A 21192-nucleotide genomic window follows, 5' to 3' on the forward strand; every position below is an offset into this window, starting at 1 on the left:
CTGCAGCTGACACCTGGTGTGGAGTGGAACTTGGCCAGGGTAAAGAAAGGGGGCAGGAAACATGTACCATGCAGAGGGGAGCACTGCCTGTGAGGGCCAAGATGAAACGGATCACAGTAAATGCAAAACTCAGAAAAATCAGGTATGTTTGTGATGGAAGGGAGCAGAGGTTGGAGCTGGCACAGCCAGTGGGGACTTTGGTCCTAAAGCAAAGCAAAATGTTCTTCTAAAACTGTAGGGCTCGATCCCTGAGTTCCAGAAACTGGTGGCACCACTGATTTGACCTTTAGAGATTCACCAGGCTGTATGTGTGGTGGATGGTGGACAGAGGATGGGGGTGAGGCTGGACACAGGCTACCCGCAGCTATTGCCATGCCCTCTGATGGGGTGGTGTCTTGGATAGGAGTGATGGTGATGGCTGACTGGGGAGAGACTACACGTGTGGAGTGTGTATTTGGGAGTAAGACTCCAAGACTTGGTTTCTTCATCAGGCTGAGTTTCACAGAGTGTGCGTGCTTCTGCATTGCTCACCTCCATTTTCCACATTCACGGGTGCCCAGAAGATGTTTCTGATGTGAACGAATGATTGACTGGTTGATGTTTGTGATTGCGGGAAAGGGGAAGGTATCCTGCAGGGGGATGGTGGGATTCTAAGAGGCCAGGGCATCCTGGAGATCGGGTATTCGAGGCAGCAGGGCAGGCACTTGCATGAGTTGTGTCAGATGCACCAAGTCTGGGGTGCTGTACTTGGCAGAATAATTGCCCCAAAGGTGTCCATGTCCTGACTCCTGGACCCTGTGAATAAGTTGCCTCACATGACAAAGGGGACTTTGCAGAAACAATTAAGGATCTTGAGAGGGAGAGATGCACTGGATTATTTGAGTGGATCTAACATAACCACAGGGGCCCTTAGGAGAAGGAGGCTGGAGGGTCAGAGGAGATGTAATGATAGAAGTAGCTGATAGAGGAAGAAGCCATAAGCCAAGTATTTGGGGCGGTCTCTAGAAGCTGGAAAAGGCAAGGAATGGATTCTCCCTTGGAGCCTCCAAAAGGAACATAGCCATACTGACACCTTCATTTTAGCCCAGTGAGGCACAAACCAGACTTCTCATCTCCAGAACCATAAGGTAATACATTTGCATTAATCTAAGCTGCTGGCATTGTGGCAATTCACTATAGCAGCAATAGGAAACTAGTTAGTTAGGTGCCAAGGAGACAGTTGTGGGGTTAATGAGGTGAAAGTCAGTGAATTCACCGTGTTTAACCTCAGGGGTGAATGAAATAAATTAGTGCCACAGAAGACAATGGGAAGAGGCTTTCCAGAGAACCCTGAGAATCTCACATTATGTGATCAGTGTGTTAGTTGGGACACTTGGGTGTGACTGCTGCAAAGCCTTGCACAGAATGGCTCAAGGGAGAAGGAGAATTTATTGGAAAAGTTCCACGGTGCTCGAGCATCAGGCAGGGCTGGACCCAGGAGCTCCAATAGTGTCCTCCAGACTTGTCCTGTCCCTCATTTTTACCTCTTCTGCCCTCCACTGGCTTCACTCATGGGCAGGCTGTCTCTCTGCATGGGATTTCTCTTTCCCAAATGTTCCAACTAAAGCCTTGTTGGCTCCAATCATCTGGCTATAGGCTGTGTCCGTCCCAGATCTAATCACTGTGGCCAAGAGAAAGGGATGGTCCAGTGGGCCAGCCTAAGTCATCTTGTGGCCCACCTTGATGGTGGGGTGGGTTAGCATTGTGGAAGCCTGTGGACCATGTGGGGCCATGTGAGGAAGGTTACAATGAAGGAGCCGTGGTTACAGGGGCCCTTGGGCCAGGTGGAGCTGTTGTTTTCTTAGGTGGAGGAGACTTGGTGACATTCACCTCAAGATGGCTGCCTTTTATGAGTCCAGGGAAAGTCTCACCTTCCATGAGGTGGGAGGAGAGAGGGAAGAAGGAAGAGGTGCCCGAATAGGCAGGGTGCAGGGCTTGGAGGCTGGAAACAGGGGCTTTGACTCTAAGGAGGAGGCGTCAGTCAGCTGCCTCACAGGAGGGGCTGGGGCCCTCAGCAGCCCCCAGAAAGGGAAGAAGTGGGACCAGAGTCTCAGCAGTGAGGACACTGCTGCCCTGCGACCCTTGGAGGGTGAGCCATCCTGGGCCCATCCAGGTGTGGGCACTCGGGCACGTGCTGTGAGGGGAGCGGAGCTGGTGAGAAGGGAGGACAGGAGCAGAGGCTGTCATGGAGCTACAGTACGATGCAGAGGTGCGGCGGCCCCATGGGTTGCAGAGAGGCCACCTTTGCCCTGCCCAAGGGTCCCCACACCTGCTGACCTCCTCTGGCTGGTGTCTCCTCCCAGTACTTCCTGCAGGACAACCTGCCGAGGATACCACCTGCTGCCTCGAGGTCACTGCCCAGCAGGAGGAGAAGCAGAAGGAGGATGCAGCCATCTGCCCAGTGACAGTGCTCCCTGAGGTAAGCGGGGAGTATCACCCTGTTTTGGTCACAGCATCTCCTGTGAGGCAGGCCCACCCCTGAGGTATCCACTCTGCCCTGGGCTTTCCTAAGACCTCCCACAGGCTGGGGCATTCTGAGATTCTGAGCTCTTAGGTCTGTGCTGAAGCAATCTGAGTATGAAGAGCAGCCCTGCCCTCCAGCCGCTGTGGCATCATTGGAGACAAGGCATGGTGACCCAGGAGCTGAGAAAGGAGGAGGCAAAAGGGAAGGGACTAAGTGTTTACAGAGACTTGAGAGGTGGAACTACCACAGGCAGGCACATCGGTATCCAGGTCAGAACAAGAAAGCCCTCAGCCTTCAGAAATGCATACTTAGGTATTTATCTTTGGTATCTGGGATTTGCTTCAGAATAACCCAGAGCTGGGGTATGGGTGAAAAAGATTGGTCCTGATGCGCTGTATACTCAGGTCCTGGGGTAGTGGTATGTATGTGTCATTGGTCAGAACTGTTTGCACTGCAAGTGGCTTAAACTGGCTCAAGCATAGAAGTAAATTTATTGGCTCTCATGTATTCTCTGGTAGGCTTCAGGCAAGGCTGCATCCAGGTGCTCCCAGGTGATGGGAAGAGTCTCTGGCCAACCTGTTTCATGGCTCTGCTTTCTCCCCTTTCTTCTTCTTCTTCTTGTTGCCCAGCTGGAGTGCAATGGTGCAATCTCAGCTCACTGCAACGTCTGCCTCCCAGGTTCAAGTGATTCTCCTGTCTCAGCCTCCTGAGTAGCTGGGATTACAGACAGCCACCACTACACCCAGCTAATTTTTGGTATTTTTAATAGAGACGAGGTTTCACCATGTTGGCCAGGCTGGTCTCGAACTCCTGACCTCAGGTGATCCACCCGCCTTGGCCTCCCAAAGTGCTGGGATTACAGGTGTGAGCCACTGCACCTGGCCACTCCCCTTTCTTCTTAGGCAGATTCTGCCCCATGTAAGCAAAATGCCTCAGATCCTGGCAAAGCAGCGTTGGGGGAACCTCTTCTTCTCAAAGTCCTGGTCAGTTCCCCAGAAAGGATCAGTCATGGCTGTGCCAGGGTGACTGCCCTCCCCCAGGTCAGCCCTGTTGACAAAGGCAGGGGCTTGGTTGTCATTTCCACCAAGTGGGAAGAGAGTATTAATAGATGGAGAATCCTCTGCAGTGGGAAGATTTCAGCACTGGGCAAGCTGGATAGAGCCGTGGTTAGGATGGAGTTGTTTGCTTGTTGCACTTGGAGCTCTTTATGAAGCAAGGGCTCTGCCTCCCAGCCTGAGACCCAGACCCTGGTTTGGACCCAGTAGAACTCTTGTGGGCCCGGGGTTGGTGTCTCTGAGCAAATCCCCAAAGCAGGAGAGTCCCTAGCACCGTGAGCTCTGTCAGAACCTCCCAGCTGACCTTTCTTCTGCCCTCGTTGACAACCCTCTGACCCTCTTGCTGAGCATAGACACAATGTGATGTTACAGGAGCCAGTGACCTTCCAGGATGTGGCTGTGGACTTCAGCCGGGAGGAGTGGGGGCTGCTGGGCCCGACACAGAGGACCGAGTACCGCGATGTGATGCTGGAGACCTTTGGGCACCTGGTCTCTGTGGGTAAGGCTGTGCCCCCTCTTCACCCACCTCAGGGCTGGTAGGCCACAGGAGCCCCAAGTCAGGGGTGTTCACCTTCTCTGGACTCCACACTGGGCATTCCCTCAAGGGGCCCTTGCTCCATCCAGGGCCTGTAAGTGGAACTGTAGACCTAGAGGCGTGGGGGCACTGGGTGGCCAGAAGCAGCCTTAGGTCCAGTGAAGGAGTGATTTGCTATCTATCTCCTGAGGGAGTATGAGAGAACGGGAACTCGAAGAGCTCGGAGGACACTCCCTGCCCTTCCTGTCCCTTGTTCACCAAGGTCAGTGCTCCCCTCCCTGCTGCTTCATTGCTTTTCAGTCTCTCTCCAGGTTGCATGACTCTATTTGGAAAAAAAAAAAATCCTGACTTTTGAACTTAATTAGGCATTTCATGCTCTCAGACCCATCCCAGCACATCTTTCTATGGTATCCACATCTTTTGTTTATTTTTTTCAGGGTGGGAGACTACATTGGAAAATAAAGAGTTAGCTCCAAATTCTGACATTCCTGAGGAAGAACCAGCCCCCAGCCTGAAAGTGCAAGAATCCTCAGGGGATTATGCCTTGTCATCTACATTAGAAGATACGTTGCAGGGTGGGGTCCAGGAAGTCCAAGACACAGTGTTGAAGCAGATGGAGTCTGCTCAGGAAAAAGACCTTCCTCAGAAGAAGCACTTTGACAACTGTGAGTCCCAGGCAAACAGTGGTGCTCTTGACACAAACCAAGTTTCGCTCCAGAAAATTGACAACTCTGAGTCCCAGGCAAACAGTGGTGCTCTTGACACAAACCAAGTTTTGCTCCAGAAAATTCCTCCTAGAAAACGATTGCGCAAACGTGACTCACAAGTTAAAAGCATGAAACATAATTCACGTGTAAAAATTCATCAGAAGAGCTGTGAAAGGCAAAAGGCCAAGGAAGGCAATGGTTGTAGGAAAACCTTCAGTCGGAGTACTAAACAGATTACGTTCATAAGAATTCATAAGGGGAGCCAAGTTTGCCGATGCAGTGAATGTGGTAAAATATTCCGGAACCCAAGATACTTTTCTGTGCATAAGAAAATCCATACCGGAGAGAGGCCCTATGTGTGTCAAGACTGTGGGAAAGGATTTGTTCAGAGCTCTTCCCTCACACAGCATCAGAGAGTTCATTCTGGAGAGAGACCATTTGAATGTCAGGAGTGTGGGAGGACCTTCAACGATCGCTCAGCCATCTCCCAGCACCTGAGGACTCACACTGGCGCTAAGCCCTACAAGTGTCAAGACTGTGGAAAAGCCTTCCGCCAGAGCTCCCACCTCATCAGACATCAGAGGACTCACACCGGGGAACGCCCATATGCATGCAACAAATGTGGAAAGGCCTTCACCCAGAGCTCACACCTTATCGGGCACCAGAGAACCCACAATAGGACAAAGCGAAAGAAGAAACAGCCTACCTCATAGCTCTCAAGCCAGTTGAAGAAACCTTGCCTTTTCAGCATGAACCTGCAATATAACGTGCACAGGCCTGCTTGTGAATGAGGACGGAATGTGAAAGGGAAGCATTGAGTGAGGACATTCCCAAAACCAAAGGACAACTGAGGAGACTGCCCAGCACATAATGAATGAATAAGAAAATGAGTGAGGAGTTATTAACATCAGTTGGAAAAAAGATTTCCCATTCACTTGATATTGTTTGTTCACTCATTTAGTCATTAAAAGTGAGATTAATAAAATCTGAAAATGTTATATAATAACTTTAAAAAGCCAGGTAATTAATAATGTGCACTGATATTACATCCACAGTACCATAGTATTTATGTGTATGAATTAAGGATTAAAAGATAATGTGGATAAATAAACTATTGATCTATTTCTGTGTAGAACCTGTGTATTTCCTGCCTGCTTTTAAATATCTCTATAGTAATGATTAATATTTAAGCAACATTAAAACACAAGGAAGGATTATGAGATAGTTCTAGAAGATTCTGTGCAAGGCTGCAGCACCTTGAGCACAAGATACTATGTGAGTTGGGATGACTGGATCTTTCTGCTCCTTAGGGGGCTGTCATGATATGGTTAGGTGGAGGTAAGGAAAACTTAAACCCAAAGGGCTGGAAACCCCAGGCAAGTCTGGGGCTTCCTGGGAATATTCATGTTTCTTTTGTTTTTTTCACAGAGAATCACCCTGTCACCCAGGCTAGAGTGCAGAGGTAGAATCATAGCTTACTGTAGCCTCAAACACCTGGGCTCAAAGGATCCTCCTGGCTCAGCCTTTCAAGTAGCTGGGACTACAGGCGTGCACCACCATGCCTAGCTTCATTTGGTTTGTGTTTCCGTTTTTCCTGGGAGACTATCACAAGGAAGGCAACTGCTCTGGCCAGGAGCCCATCACTAAGTTAAGCAAAAAGACACTGGCAGTACTAGAGCATGTATTTGCCCACAGTTCACATTCTTTCTCCAGGTCACATAGCCCACAGTATATGACCCGCTCCATTCCCTGTTCTAGGCTTCACCTTTGCTCTTGAGTTCTGTGTAACATTTAAAAACATATAAAATCTGGACCAAAAATACTTAGGTTGAAGACACTGGTTGAGTGCTACTCTGCATAGCCTCTTTAGAACCCTTAGGTCTTGCCAATAAGGGTGAGGTGCAGTCATGCCATCTAGGGTGAAAGTACCTCCTTTCTCTGCAGAAATGAAAAACTCTTGGAGACAGGACCAGAGTAGATGCCTTGAGCCCATGTGCCTGGAGAATGATGGTGGTACACCAGCAGCCCATTGCCATTCACACATTGGGCACAGGGCTTGTGGCTGCTATGCTGCTTCTAGTCATCTCAGCACTTTAATATGGCACGTTAGCTTCTTTGAGAACATATGCAGTTGAAGAACTTGCCCAGGGATGTTAGTTGGTAAAAATAGCCTCCTCAGCTGTTCAGAACTCTACAATATCACCTCTCAAGAATGAACCAAAGAATGGAACCCTTGAGATTAGAACCTGGTAAACTCAAAATTCCCAGATTCCAAATCCTAGACTGAGGGGTGAGTCCAAAGCTTTAGGGATGGCGTCAGGAACTGAGCTGATGGTTTGAGCTGGGTCTGGGAAAATAAGGGACCCAGGAGTAGGAAAGAGGGAGAGAACATACTAGGGTATGGGAGAGCTAATTGGGACTACAAAGTACTAGGCCAGTGGGTCCATTCCAAGGTATGGAATGGCTCATCTCATGGCTGGCACCTGGGCTTGAGGTGGCTCTAAGGCTGAGTTCAGTTGTGTTGGGTTCTCTCATCCAGAGAGCCAGGGTTCCAACAGAATTAGGCAGAAACAGCATGGCTTTTTCTGACCCAGCCTAGGTCACATGGTGTCACCCCAGGACAGTCTATCCTTTACAAGCCAGTCACTAAGGCCAGCCAGATTCAGTGGGAAGGGGGTTAAACTCCATCTCTTGAAGGGAGAGTACCAAGGTTAAGAAAGGCAGGAGAGTGTAGTGGCCAACTCCGGATAAGAAGGTCTACAAGTATGCCAGCATTTACCTTTAAATACTGTGTATCCCCACCTGTGCTTGCAAGACAGGAAGAGGAAGGCAGGGAGAGAGGCTGCACATGTGGGAGCTGTCACACAAGACACAATTATTAGATGTGGTTTAAATCCTGGCTCTGCTCCTCACTGGGTCTGTGATTGTCAGAAAGAGGATTAGTGCCTGGAGGGTCCACGTTCCGTATATCCAGTACACCAGTGAAAAGGTACATGACGCTGGGCACAGTGGCTCACGCCTGTAATCCCAGAACTCTGGGAGGATCATTTGAGGCCAGGAGTTAGAGATCAGCCTGGGGAACGTGGCAAGATCCTGTCTGGGGGAAAAAAAAAAAAGGCCAGGTGTGGTGACGCACCTGTAGTCCCAGCTACTCAGGAGGCTGAGGTAGGAGGAATGCTCGAGCCTAGGAGTTTGAGGCTGCAGTGAGCTATGATAGCACCTCTGCACTCCAGCCTGTGTGAGAGTGAGACTTTGTCTCAAAAATAAATCTAAAATTTGTAAAAAGAGGTTACAAAGATGTTAGCTTCTTTGAGAACACATGCAGCTGAAGAACTTGCCCAGGGATGTTAGTTGGTAAAAACAGCCTCTTCAGCCATTCAGAACTCTACAATATCACCTCTCAAGAATGAACCAAAGAGTGGGACCAATTAATTCCAGCACATCCACTTATTTGTTCAACAAGAGTGTCTTTATCATTTACCAAGAAGGATTAAAAAGTAATTTTGTTCTCTTTGTTCCTTTGTGGCTGATTTTTACTACAGAGACTATGTATCCTGGATCCAGCCAGTTGAGCAAACTCTGATTAATTTTAATAGGTTTTACTAAAATCTGGATTTCCATACTTTTAATGTTTCTGATCTTTACATAGTTTTCTTCTGAATACAAAGTAACAGAAGATTTGATTTTTAAAAAATCTCTCTTTCCACCATCCTTTGGTGCCGTCGTCATGGTGCGGATGAATATCCTGTCTGATGTTCTCAAGAGGATCAACAATGCTGAAGAGAGGCAAAAGACAGATTATTATTAGGCGGTGCTCCAAAGACATTCTCCGGTTTCTAATTGTGATGATGAAGCACGGTTACGTTGGTAAATTTGACATCACTGATGATCACAGAGCTGGGGAAATTGTTGTGAACCTCACAGGCATGTTAAACAAGTGTGGAATGATCAGCCCCAGATTTGATGTAGTCAAAGTTCTAGAAAAACGGCAGAATAATCTGCTTCCATCCTGCCAGTTTGGTTTCATTGTACTGACTTCAGCCGGCATCATGGACCACGAGGCAGCAAGACAAAAACAAAAGGGAAAATCCTGGGATTCTTTTTCTAGGGGTGTAATGCTTACCAAAAAAAAAATTGCCTCCGTGGACTACAGTGCATCCAAAAACAACATCACTGACATTTGTACCACGCAAAAGTTATCCTCCAATAGTGTGATCTTTCTTTCTTAAGGTGTAAAACCACACTCGGGGTTGTGGTATTTGATGCTGTGCGAAATGATTTTACCTTCCCTCGCAGCTCGCGATTCCCTGTCACTGCTGTGAGAATTTGCGGGGTCATTCAGCATGGCCAGCATGGGTCCGAGCGAGGAGGGTCCATCCTCGTTGCACAGGCTACGGAGTGGCTCCCTGGGTACTTTCCAAGGCCAGGTCTCCACCTCGAAGTGCGTCAAAGGCTGCAGGCCCCGGGGAGGCTGACCAGGGCCCGAGGGCGGACGACAAGCGGGGACGTTGGCGGAGGGGTTAATGGCGGAGTCGCGACCCAGCCTAGCCCACAGCTCTGGGAGGCTGGTTCTGCCTCTCTCCCGAAGCGTCGCCCTGCTAAGCTTCGAGCACCAGTACACACAACCGCCGACTATTCCAGAGCCCACAGTCGGCTTCACGCTGGAGGCCGGAAACGACGTGTCCCCAAAGCCCGCGCGCGCGGCCCGCCAGAACTGACCTACCCAATCACCGCACTGCTCCACGCTGGAGGCCGGAAACGACAAGTCCCCAAAGCCCGCGCGCGCGGCCCGCCAGAACTGACCTAACTAATCATCGCACCGCTCCGACCAAGCGGCGACACACGTCGCCGGGTAAGAGTCACGCTTTGGCAAATAAGCAACCTGCCTCATCCAATCAGCGTCTCGCCTGCCCGGTTAGTTCCTTGTCTTGCCCAACCAGATTCTTGCCTCCTCCATACCGCTTCTTGCGTGTGCCTGTGCCTGGCCCAATCAGCGGCTTGCGCCTCTTCTCGCCCCCGGGCCTGGTGGAAACAGACTCAGGGCCATTTTGGCTACACCTGGGAGCAGGGCGCCCTGGCGGCTGGCTGCGGCCGCTGCGGAGATGAATGGCCCCGGATCTGTGGAGGCCCGCCTGCCCCCTGGGGACCCCGTCCTCGGCCTGGGGGATAATGTCAGGTGTGTTTGAACGAGAGCAATTCCATCTTGAATAGGGGCTTGGAAAACTAAGGCTAAGACCGGTTGGGCTACGTTCCCAGTAAGTTAAGGCATTCTTAGTCACAGGATAAGATAGGAGGTCGGTACAAGATACAGGTAATAAAAACCTTGCCGATAAAACAGCTTGCAATAAAGAAGCCGCCCAAAACCCACCAAAACCAAGATAGCGATGAGAGTGACCTCTGGTCGCCTCACTGCTACATTCCCACCAGCGCCATGACAGCTACAAATGCCATGGCAACGTCAGGAAGTTACCCTATATGGTCTAAAAAGGGGAGGTGTGAATAATCCACCCGTTGTTTAGCATATCATCAAGAAATAACCATAAAAATGGGCAACCAGCAGTCCTCGGGGCTGCTCTGTCTGTGGAGTAGCCATTCTTTATTCCTTTACTTTCCTAATAAACTTGCTTTCACTTTATGGACTGGACTTGAGTTCTTTCTTGCATAAGATCCACAAACCCTCTCTTGAGGTCTGGATCGGGACTCCCTTTCCAGTAACAGTGAGCGCCCAGACTGGAGCCGGGTGGTCACAGGCTCCCAGGGGATTGGGGCCCTAGGGAGCGGTTGGTCTGTGCAACCGCCAGGCCCCGCCCGGGTCTCCTCATTAGGCTCAGGCACACAAGCGCTGTGCTGGCCTGGCCCTCAATTACAGGTGAGAAGCATCCCGTTCCCACCTTGGGAATGGCCCAGCGCCTGCCGGTCCTAGATGCCCAGCCTGGCCTGGCCACGGACTCTTGGTGAAGGGTCGAGCTGCGCATCACTCAGCTGTGGTAGTGGTGATGATGGTAGGGGTGCTGGGGGACTCCAGCTGTGTCCTGAGCAGAAAGTTGAAAGAAATGTGAATAGCTCTGCCGGGACCAGGCATCTGCAGGCACGCCCGGCAGGGGGAATATCGAGATGCTTACCACACCAGTTTGTGTTTTGCCATATCCAGGATCCTCAGTCTTATTTGCTGAATAATAATTTTTATTATTTATTTATTTATTTATTTATTTATTTTTGATAAGGAGTCTCACTCTGTCGCCCAGGCTGGAGTGCAGTGGCACCATCTCGGCTCACTGCAAGCGCCGCCTCCCGGGTTCACGCCATTCTCCTGCCTCAGCCTCCCGAGTAGCTGGGACTACAGGGGCCCACCACCACGCCCTGCTATTTTTTGTGTGTGTGGGTGTGTGTGTGTGTGTGTATTTTTAGTAGGGACGGGGTTTCACCGTGTTAGCCAGGATGGTCTGGATCTCCTGACCTCGTGATCTGCCCGCCTCAGCCTCCCAAAGTGCTGGGATTACAGGTGTGAGCCACCGCGCCTGGCCTGCTGAATAATTTTTTTAAATCCATGCGTTAAAATTCAAAATTTATAAACTGATTTAAAAGGGATCATTTGGGTTGTGCCCTGTGGGTCAGGCCTGTAATCCCAGCACTTTGGTAGGCCCAGACGGGTGAATCGCTTGAGCCCAGGAGTTCGAGATCAGCCTGGGCAACACAGCAAGACTGCATATCTGGGAAAAAAAAAAAAAAAAGCTGGGCATGGTGGAACACACCTGTAGTCCTAGCTACTTGGGAGGATCGCTTGAGCCCAGGAGTTGGCTGCTGCAGTAAGCTATGGTTGTACCGCTGCACTCCAGCCTAGCCAGCAGAGGGAGACCTTGTCTCAAAAAAAGAGGGGTGGGGGTGGGGCCTTTTGGTTATTTACTTGCCAAAATAAACGTGAGTTAAATACAGTTGGTTAAAGGCCCAGCGCAGTGGCTCACACCTGTAATCCTAAAACTTTGGGAGGCTGAGGTGGGTGGATCACTTGAGGTCAGGAGTTCGAGACCAGCCTGGGCAACCTGGAGAAATCTGTTCTCTACCAAAAATACAAACATTAGCCAGGCACGCCTGTAGTCCCAGCTACTCAGAATCCTGAGGCAGGAGAATCCCTTGAACACAGGAGGCAGAGGTTGCACTGATCCGAGATCACACCACTGCGCTCCAGGCTGGACAACAGAGTGAATGAGACTCCATCTCAAAATCATCATCATCATCATCTACAAGGGAAAATGGCAGAAGTTAAGACAATTTTGAACAGGAAGAACAATGTACGGAATGTCTTACCAAAATGAAAGTGTGTATTGTTAAGCTGAAGTAATTAAAACTGTGTCCCTGGAGCAGACAGAGACAGAGCAATGCAACAAAGCTATGTAGAGATGGCATTTGTGGCATATGATAAAGCAGCCATTTTTAAGTTATCCAGAAAAGAGGGAATGTTCAGAAAATGTGCTGGGAGAGTATATAGTTGTCCGGAAGAAAATTAAGTCAGACCTCCATCATACCATACAGAAAGTTAAATTTCAGAGGGATGAAAGAACAAACATAGGGCCAGGCACAGTGGCTCATGCCTGTAATCCCAGCACTTTGGGAGGCCGAAGTGCAGGCGGATCACCTGAGGTCAGGAGTTCGAGATAAGCCTGGCCAACATGGTGAAACGCCGTCTCTACTAAAAATACAAAGATTAACCGGGTGTGGTGGCAGGCGCCTGTAATCGCAGCTACTCGGGAGGCTGAGACAGGAGAATTGCTTGAACCCGGGAGGCAGAGGTTGCAGTGAGCCAAGATCACGCCACTGCAGTCCAGCCTAGGTGATGGAGCAACACTCTGTCTTTAAAAAAAAAAAAAAAAAAAAAAAGCCAGGCGTAGTGGCTCACACCTGTAACCCCAGCACTTTGGGAGGCCAAGGCGGGCTGATCACCTGAGATCAAGAGTTCGAGCCCAGCCTGGCCAACATGGCAAAACCCCATCTCTACTAAACGTACAAAAATTAGCCACGCGTGCTGGTGGGCGCCTGTAATCCCAGCTACTCAGGAGGCTAAGGCAGGAGAATTGCTTGAACCCGGGAGGTGGAGGTTGCAGTGAGCCGGGATGGAGCCACTGCACTCCAGCCTGGGCGACAAGAGTGAGACTCCCTCTCAAAAAAAAAAAAAAAAAAACTCAACAATTTATCAACAATTACATCACGCCTGTAATCCCAGCATTTTGGGAGGCCGAGGCGGGTGGATCACGAGGTCAGGAGATTGAGACCATCCTGGCTAACATGGTGAAACCCCGTCTCTACTGAAAATACAAAAAAATTAGCCGGGTGTGGTGGTGGGCCCCTGTAGTCCCAGCTACTCGGGAGGCTGAGACAGGAGAATGGTGTGAACCCAGCAGGCGGAGCTTGCAGTGAGCCGAGATGGCGCCACTGCACTCCAGCCTGGGTGACAGAGCGAGACTCCGTCTCAGAGAAAAAAAAAAAAAAGAAAAGAAAATGATTTAAAAGATCAAAAGGAAAAATAAATGCTTATGACAGTCAAGAAAATTATAATCAAAATAATAGTCAAGGAACCGGCCTTGCTTGATATTAAAATGTCATTATAATCTCAACAGAAAGGTATTATTATTATTATTTATTTGTTTATTTATTTATTTATTTATTTTTGAGACTGAGTCTCGCTCTGTCACCCAGGCTGGAGTGCAGTGGCGCGATCTCGGCTCACTGCAAGCTTTGCCTCCCGGGTTCATGCCATTCTCCTGCCTCAGCCTCCCGAGGAGCTGGGTCTACAGGTGCCCGCAACCACGCCCGGCTAATTTTTTGTATTTTTAGTAGAGACGGGATTTCACCATGTTAGCCAGGATGGTCTCAATCTCCTGATCTCATGATCCACCCGCCTCGGCGTCCCAAAGTGCTGGGATTACAGGCGTGAGCCACTGCGCCCGGCCTATTGATTTATTTTTTTGACAAGGAGTCTCACTCCGTTGCCCAGGCTGGAGTGCAATGGCGCGATCTCAGCTCACTACAACCTCCGCCTCCCGGATTCAAGCGATTCTCCTGCCTCAGCGTCCCCAGTAGTTGGGATTACAGGCGTCCGCCACCATGCCCGGCTACAGAATGGTATTATTATAAGAATTGACAAATGGATGTGTGGAAGAAAAATGATAGCTTATTTGAAAAGTGATTTTGGGAGAATTCTAGCTTTCCCAGTAAGCTGATGCCTGCATCAGACCTCAAACAAAAGTAATTCCTAATAGACTAATGATTTGTATGTTTTTAAAAAATTTTTTATATTTTGAGATGGAGTCTTGCTCTGTCACCCAGGCTGGAATGCAGTGCCGAGATCTTGGCTCACTGCAACCTCTGCCTCCCAGGTTCAAGCAATTCTCCCCGCTCAGCCCCACCAGTAGCTGGAGGATTACAGGCGCGTGCCATAATGCCCTGGCTAATTTTTGTATTTTTAGTAGAGACGGAGGTCTCACCATGTTGGCCAGGCTGTTCTCAAACTCCTGGCCTCAAGCTATCCACCTGCCCTGGCTTCCTAAAGTGCTGGGATTACAGGCTTGAGCCACCGCACCTAGCCAGATTTGCATGTTTTTAAAAGTGCAAAAGAAAATTTAGAAGACTACATAAACATAAAATCTATGGCTTGCAATACTTTTTTAAGCAAGACAAAAAACTCAGATCTATTCATAAAGAAGAGTAGACATACATACTTTACATAAAAAGAATTTTTTTTTTTCAAGACAAAGTCTTGTTCTGTCACCCAGGCTGGAGTGCAGTGGTGCAATCTCGGCTCACTGCAACCTCCGCCTCCTGACTTCAAGCAATTCTCATGCCTCACCCTCCTGAGTCGCTGGGATTACAGGCATGCACCGCCACACCTGGCTGATTATTGTATTTTTAGTAGAGACAGGTTTTGCCATGTTGGCCAGGCTGTCTTGAACTCCTGGCCTCAAGTGATTCTCTTGCCTGAGCTTCCCAAAGTGCTGAGATTACAAGCATGAGCCATTGCATCTGGCCTAAAAAGAATTTTTTGTATGCTAAAATAGATGCCATAAATTTAAAAAAGAGAATAAACTGTGTATTGAGAAAAATATTTGTTACACAAATGACAGACAAGATTAACATTTATAAACTATCATGAGCTCCTATAAAGTGCCAAAAAAGAAAAAAATATTAATTAGACAAAACACAGAAAACAAAACCTCAAATAACCAGTAAGAATATGTAAAGATCCTGAAATCACAAGTAGCTAGGGAATACAAATTAAACGAAATGTTACTTTTACCCAAAATACTGGCAAAATACAAAGGATAATACCCAATGCTGGAAAGAAGAGGGATTATTATTCTCACTTTGGAAAGTAATTTGGTAATACCTAAGAGAATCAAAAATACACTTATCCTTAAACTTGTCCAGTCCCACTGGAGGGGCTCTGACCTATAGAAATGAAGGCAGTAATTCTGGGTGTCCGGGGTTGTTTACTACAGTATTGTTTATGTTGTGTTTGGAAATAGAGAAGAGTGTGGGAGGTGAATGTTAGGATTTTACACTGGAAGAGGTGCAAATGAGGGGGGAGGAAGTAGGCTGGAGCAAATTGAAAGCAATGTGTGCTATAATTAGTTAAGAGAAAATATGAATGTAAGATTCAATGTATGAAGTTTTTCTTTTTTTCTCTTTTTTTTTGAGACAGTCTTGCCCTGTTGCCCAGGCTGGAGCGCAATGGCATGATCTTGGCTCACTGCAACCTCTGCCTCCCGGATTCAAGCAATTCTCCTGCCTCAGCCTCCTGAGGAGCTGGGATTACAGGCTTCCGCCACCATGCCTGGCTAACTGTTGTATTTTTAGTAGAGACAGGGTTTCACCACGTTGGTCAGGCTGGTCTTGAACTTCTGACCTTGTGGTCTGCCCACTTCAGCCTCCCAAAGTGCTGGGATTACAGGCGTGAGCCACCGAGCCCAGCCACAAGGTATGAAGTTTTTCTAGACATGTAAAAGTGAGCATGCACTTGGGCAAAAATGAAAGAGAGTCATCCAAAAATGAAAACATAGATTTAATTTCAAGATGGGAGTCTATGTCATCTTCTTTTTGAATTTTCTGTTATTTCCTGAGTTCCAACTTTTTTCCACTCCAGATAATTCATACTATAATATTTCCATAAACCTGGCTCACAGAATAAAAGTTTGAAAAATAAGTTTATTTCAATAATCATTAGAAAAATTATAGTCGGGCACGGTGGCTCATGCTGGTAATCCCAGCACTTTGGGAGGCCGAGGCTGGCGGATCACCAGGTCAGGGGTTCGAGACCAGCCTGATCAACATAGTGAAACCCCGACTCTACTAAAAATACAAAAATTAGCTGGGCGTGATGGTGCGCGCCTGTAATCCCACCTACTCAGGAGGCTGAGGAAGGAGAATTGCTTGAACTTCGGAGGCAGAGGTTGCAGTGAGCCAAGATTGCTCCACTGCACTCCAGCCTGGGCGACAGAATGAGACTGTCTCAAAAAAAAAAATTATGGAACTGAAAAATTGTGCAAAAATGAGTGTGCACCAACTTTCTGTCAGAGCTTCACCTTAATCATCTAATAAGAAAGCAAACAAAAGATAAACTGTATAAGCATGCCAACAATAATCTTTATTTCTGCCATGTTTTATCCTTTAATATTCAGAAGAAAAGTCATACAGGAGGAAAATTTTATAACTATAGTAAATATAGACAACTTTAACAACACTAGATCTCTACTGGCCAAAGGGAAAAAACAAAAAACAACCCCCAGTATATCCCTAAATGTACACCAGAGAATCTTAAAAGATAAAATAATTTGGCCGGGCACAGTGCCTCACGCTTGTAATCTCAGCACTTTGGGAGGCCGAGGTGGGCAGATCGATCATGACGTCAGGAGATCGAGACCATCCTGGCTAACACGGTGAAATTCTGTCTCTACTAAAAATACAAAAACAAAATTAGCCAGGCATAGTGGCAGGTGCCTGTAATCCCAGCTACTCCAGAGGCTGAGGCAGGAGAGTGGCGTGAACCCAGGAGGCGGAGCTTGCAGTGAGCAGAGATCACGCCACTGCACTACAGCCTGGGCAACACAGCGAGACTCTGCCTCAAAAAAAAAAAAAAAGATAAAATAATTCATGTGATTATAATAAATGTGAGAAAAACTTTTACAGCTCTTGCCTTTCTCAAAGGGGGAGGACACATCCTGGAGAGAAACCCCATGGATGTATTCAACACGGTAAATCTTTTTGATGGAGCTCTCACCTAGTTGCACGTCACAACTTATACCAGATAGAAAATTTATGAATGTAATCAATGTGGAAAGTTTTTCAGCCTGGTGCTCCCACCTTGTTAGACATTACATAACTCATACTGAAGACTCTGGGAACATCGGGAAAGTCAGAGAGCTTTCAGCAGGAGATCTCATCTAACTGGGCAATAGAAAACTCACACTGAAGAAAAACAATTCCATGTAATCAATGTGAGAAATCTTTCAGTGACATCCTTGATTTTAATTTGCATCAAGGAAAGCGTAATAGAGAGAAGCCTTATGAATGTAGTCAAGGTAGGAAGTCTTTCTATACAGCTCTGGCCTTGTTGCACATAAAATAACTCATACTGGAAAGAAGCTTCATGACTGTAATCAGTGTTGGAAATGCTTCAGTTAGAGTTCTCACTTGTTGCTCACCAGATAAATCATACTGGAGAGAAACTGCGAGTGTCCTGAGTGTAGGAAATCAGCTGGAGCTAATTACTTATTTGGCATCAGAGATTTCACACTAGAGAGAAACCTCATGAATGTCACTAGTGTGGAAAATCCTGCAGCAAGAATTCTCACCTTATTGAACAGCGAACTCATTCTGGAGAGAAGCCTATAAATGTAGTCAACGTGGAAAAACTTTCAGACAGAATTCTTATTGTGTGTGCACCAAAAAATTCATATGGGCAAAAACCAACATGAATGTCTAAATGTGAAAAAGCCTTCAGGAGACTACCTGACCTTATGGAACACCAGATAATTCATAATAGAGAGAAAGTGTATGCATATAATCAGTGCAGAAAGGCCTTTCAGGCAGCATTCTAGTCATGTCAGGCACCGGATAACTCATTCTTGAGTCAAACTGTTAATGAACTTTTTATTTATTTTATTTTATTTTATTTTTGAGATGGAGTCTTGCTCTGTTGCCCAGGCTGGAGTGCAGTGGCGTGATCTCGGCTCACTGCAAGCTCCGCCTCCCAGGTTCACGCCATTCTTCTGCCTCAGCCTCCCGAGTAGCTGGGACTACAGGTGCCTGCCACCATGCCGGGCTAATTTTTTGTATTTTTTTTTTTTTGAGATGGAGCCTCCCTGTTGCCCAGGCTGGAGTGTGGTGACACAATCTCGGCTCACTGCAACCTCCACCTCTCGGGTTCAAGCTATTCTCCTGCCTCAGCCTCCCGAGTAGCAGGGATTACAGACACACACCACCATGCCCAGCTAATTTTTTTTGTATTTTTAGTAGAGACGGGGTTTCACCATGATGTCCAAGCTGGTTTTGAACTCCTGACCTCAAGTGATCCGCCCACCTCGGCCTCCCAAAGTGCTAGGATTACAGGTGTGAGCCACTGTGCCCGGCCTAATTTTTTGTATTTTTTAGTAGAGACAGGGTTTCACCATGTTAGCCGGGATGGTCTCGATCTCCTGACCTCGTGATCCGCCTGCCTCGGCCTCCCAAAATGCTGGGATTACAGGCGTGAGCAACCGCACCTGGCCAATGAACTTTTTAAATTAAGACAGGGTTTCACTCTGTCATCCAGGCTGGAGTATACTGGCAAGATCATCACTCCCTGCAGCCTCAACCTCTTGGTCTCAAGTGATCTTCCAACCTCAGCCTCCCAAAGTGCTGGGGTTACAGGTGTGAGGCATTGTGCCCAGCCATAACTTTTAAAAGATTTTCTTCCCCTTTATGTAGACATCAAGGTAAAAGTAACTTTTTTTTTTTTTTTTTTTTTTGAGACAGAGGCAGGCTGGAGGAGTGCAGTGGCACCATCTCGGCTCACTGCAACCTCCACCTCCTGGGCTCAAGCCATTCTCCTGTCTCAGCCTCCTGAGTAGCTGGGATTACAGGCGCCCACCACCACACCTGGCTAGTTTTTGTATTTTTAGTAGAGACAGGGTTTCGCCATGTTGGCCAGGCTGGCCTTGAACTCATGACCTCAGGTGATTCACCTGCCTCAGCTTCCCAAAGTGCTGGAATTACAGGCATAAGCCACTGTGCCCGGCCAAAGATAACATTTTTAATGTAACAATATATGGTCATTCTTTGCTCTTATGACACGATCCTACAAAAGATGATCACTAAGCTTAAGCACTAAGCCTAAAAATGAATAATATAAACACTGATGTGAGGAAAGTTGTTCCTCAGATGACTCCATTATTGATACAGACATGGAAACAGTAGACAGAAATGTAACATCAAAGTTTTTATTTACTTAAACTTTTTTTTTTTTTTTTGAGATGGAGTCTCCCTCTGTCGCCTAGGCTAGAGTGCAGTGGCGCGATCTTGGCTCACTGCAAGCTCCGCCTCCTGGGTTCACGGCCATTCTCCTGCCTCAGCCTTCCGAGGAGCTGGGACTACAGGCTCCCGCCACCACGCCTGGCTAATTTTTTGTATTTTTTGTAGAGACGGGGTTTCACCGTGTTAACCAGGATGGTCTCGATCTCCTGACCTCGTGATCTGCCCGCCTCGGCCTCCCAAAGTGCTGGGATTACAGGCGTGAGCCACCGCTCCCGGCCTGAAATTTTCTATAATAAAAACAAACAAGATCATTTATCTCATGATGAAAAGTCCCTGAGGTGAGCAGAGGCAATGTTGATTCAGTGGCACAAACAGGATTCATTCCATCACGGATACTGGTTCTTTCCATTTTTCTGCTGTGCCATTCTCAGCATGTTGCCTTTACCTCCTGGGCTGGCTTCCTCATGGTGCCAGTGTGCTTGTAATTGTCCTACACATCACATACAGACATCACTGTCCAGGGGCAAAAGAAGACACATTGCTATCTTATGTCCACTTTTAAGACTGAGGGAACCGGCCGGGAGCGGTGGCTCACGCCTGTAATCCCAGCACTTTGGGAGGCCAAGGCGGGTGGATCATGAGGTCAGGAGATCGAGACCATCCTGGGTAACAGGGAGAAACCCCGTCTCTACTAAAAAAAAAAATTACAAAAATTTAGCCGGACGTGGTGGCGGGCGCCTGTAGTCCCATCTCCTCGGGAGGCTGAGGCAGGAGAAAGGCGTGAACCTGGGAGGCGGAGCGTGCAGTGGGCCTAGATCGTACCACTGCACTCCAGCCTGGGGGACAGAGCGAGACTCCGTCTCACAAAAAAAAAAAAAAAAAAAAAAAAAGACTGAGGGAACCTTCCCGGGAAACCCCTAGCAGCCTTATTTCTCCTTGGCCAGAATATCCTTGCCTAATTCACACAGCAAGAAGCTTGAGTCCATTCTGATTAGCTTAGAATCCATCAAGATGCTCCCTTAGGGAGTTAGATTCTAGATTTCCTGGAAGAATCTAAAAATTGCAGGGTCGTGCTAGCCAGGTATGAAAATAAGCAAGTAAAAAGGTGATGACTGTTGGGTAAAGCTATCGACAAGGTCAGTCACAAGACAGTCAAGCCAAGGAAGGTTAGTCACAGATGCACCCCAGACACAAAAGCACAGTCCAGGAGCTGAGGATGCCTGAGCCACAGTGGTTCCCGCCCATCTGGCTTTCATAGGAAAGTTTCCTGTGGTCTCCCTCATTGAAGAGCCAGGACGGGTCAGGCGGTGGTGGGTCTCAGACACTGAGCCCACTTAGGAGCTACCACAGAAAGCCAAATAGGCTCGACTGAGCAATCACCTAGGACGAATCGCCTCCAGTTAGCGTGCTTCCAGCTTCCACTCGGAATGCTCCAAGCAGGGCACTCTTGGGGCTTTGTTTCTGTCACTAGGACGCGTCCCCACGCCCAGGCTGTCCCCGAGTCCCTGCCACAGGCGCAGATGTTGGCGGGCGCCCTTGCCCCTGGGCTCCCGGTTAACGGCCTTGGACCGTTCTCATGGCGCAGTCTTGGTCTCTCTCCCCAGCAGGGCAAGGCGCCGGGAAGGCCCCCGAGATGACGGCGCCGAGCCCCATAGGCGCTAGTCCCGCCCTGGACGCCGGGCGCCGCCTCCACAGTCTCGGCTTCGGTTGCTGGATGAGAACCAGCGTGGCCCGTTCAAGGGGGAGGGGACAGGCGCTCCAAGGAGCAGAGCCGCGGGAAGCAACTCCCTAAGCCACAATGTTAGTCGCGAACACACGAAAAAGCTCGTCTCGCCGCCGCGGGGCCCTATGCTCCCGCTGACTACTCCTGTGTGAGCAACAGCCACCGGC

General features: G+C 48.4%; 2 protein-coding genes across 5 annotated transcripts in view; one reads left to right on the forward strand and one right to left on the reverse strand.

Moving 5' to 3' along the window:
* ZNF274 (zinc finger protein 274) overlaps positions 1-5932 on the forward strand; it is a 30276-nt gene extending 24344 nt beyond the window's left edge. For all 4 annotated transcript variants that reach the window (XM_054541318.2, XM_002829899.6, XM_063720359.1 and 1 more), the window contains 3 exons: positions 2343-2458; positions 3931-4057; positions 4531-5932. In XM_054541318.2, coding sequence (XP_054397293.2) covers positions 2343-2458; positions 3931-4057; positions 4531-5513 — 1226 coding nt within the window. In that variant the 3' untranslated portion in view covers positions 5514-5932. The remainder of the gene's footprint in view (positions 1-2342; positions 2459-3930; positions 4058-4530) is intronic.
* A 2330-nt stretch (positions 5933-8262) lies between these two features.
* On the reverse strand, positions 8263-10233 carry LOC129051836 (uncharacterized). Its single transcript, XM_063719807.1, has 4 exons — positions 10225-10233; positions 9760-9959; positions 9085-9545; positions 8263-8576 (listed from the first exon to the last, which is right to left on the reverse strand). The coding sequence occupies exons 1-4, from the start codon at positions 10231-10233 to the stop codon at positions 8278-8280; spliced, it is 969 nt and encodes a 322-aa protein (XP_063575877.1). The 3' UTR covers positions 8263-8277.
* Between the last annotated feature and the right edge of the window lie 10959 nt (positions 10234-21192).

Source organism: Pongo abelii, chromosome 20, assembly GCF_028885655.2.
Source record: "Pongo abelii isolate AG06213 chromosome 20, NHGRI_mPonAbe1-v2.0_pri, whole genome shotgun sequence".
Lineage (NCBI taxonomy): Eukaryota > Metazoa > Chordata > Mammalia > Primates > Hominidae > Pongo > Pongo abelii.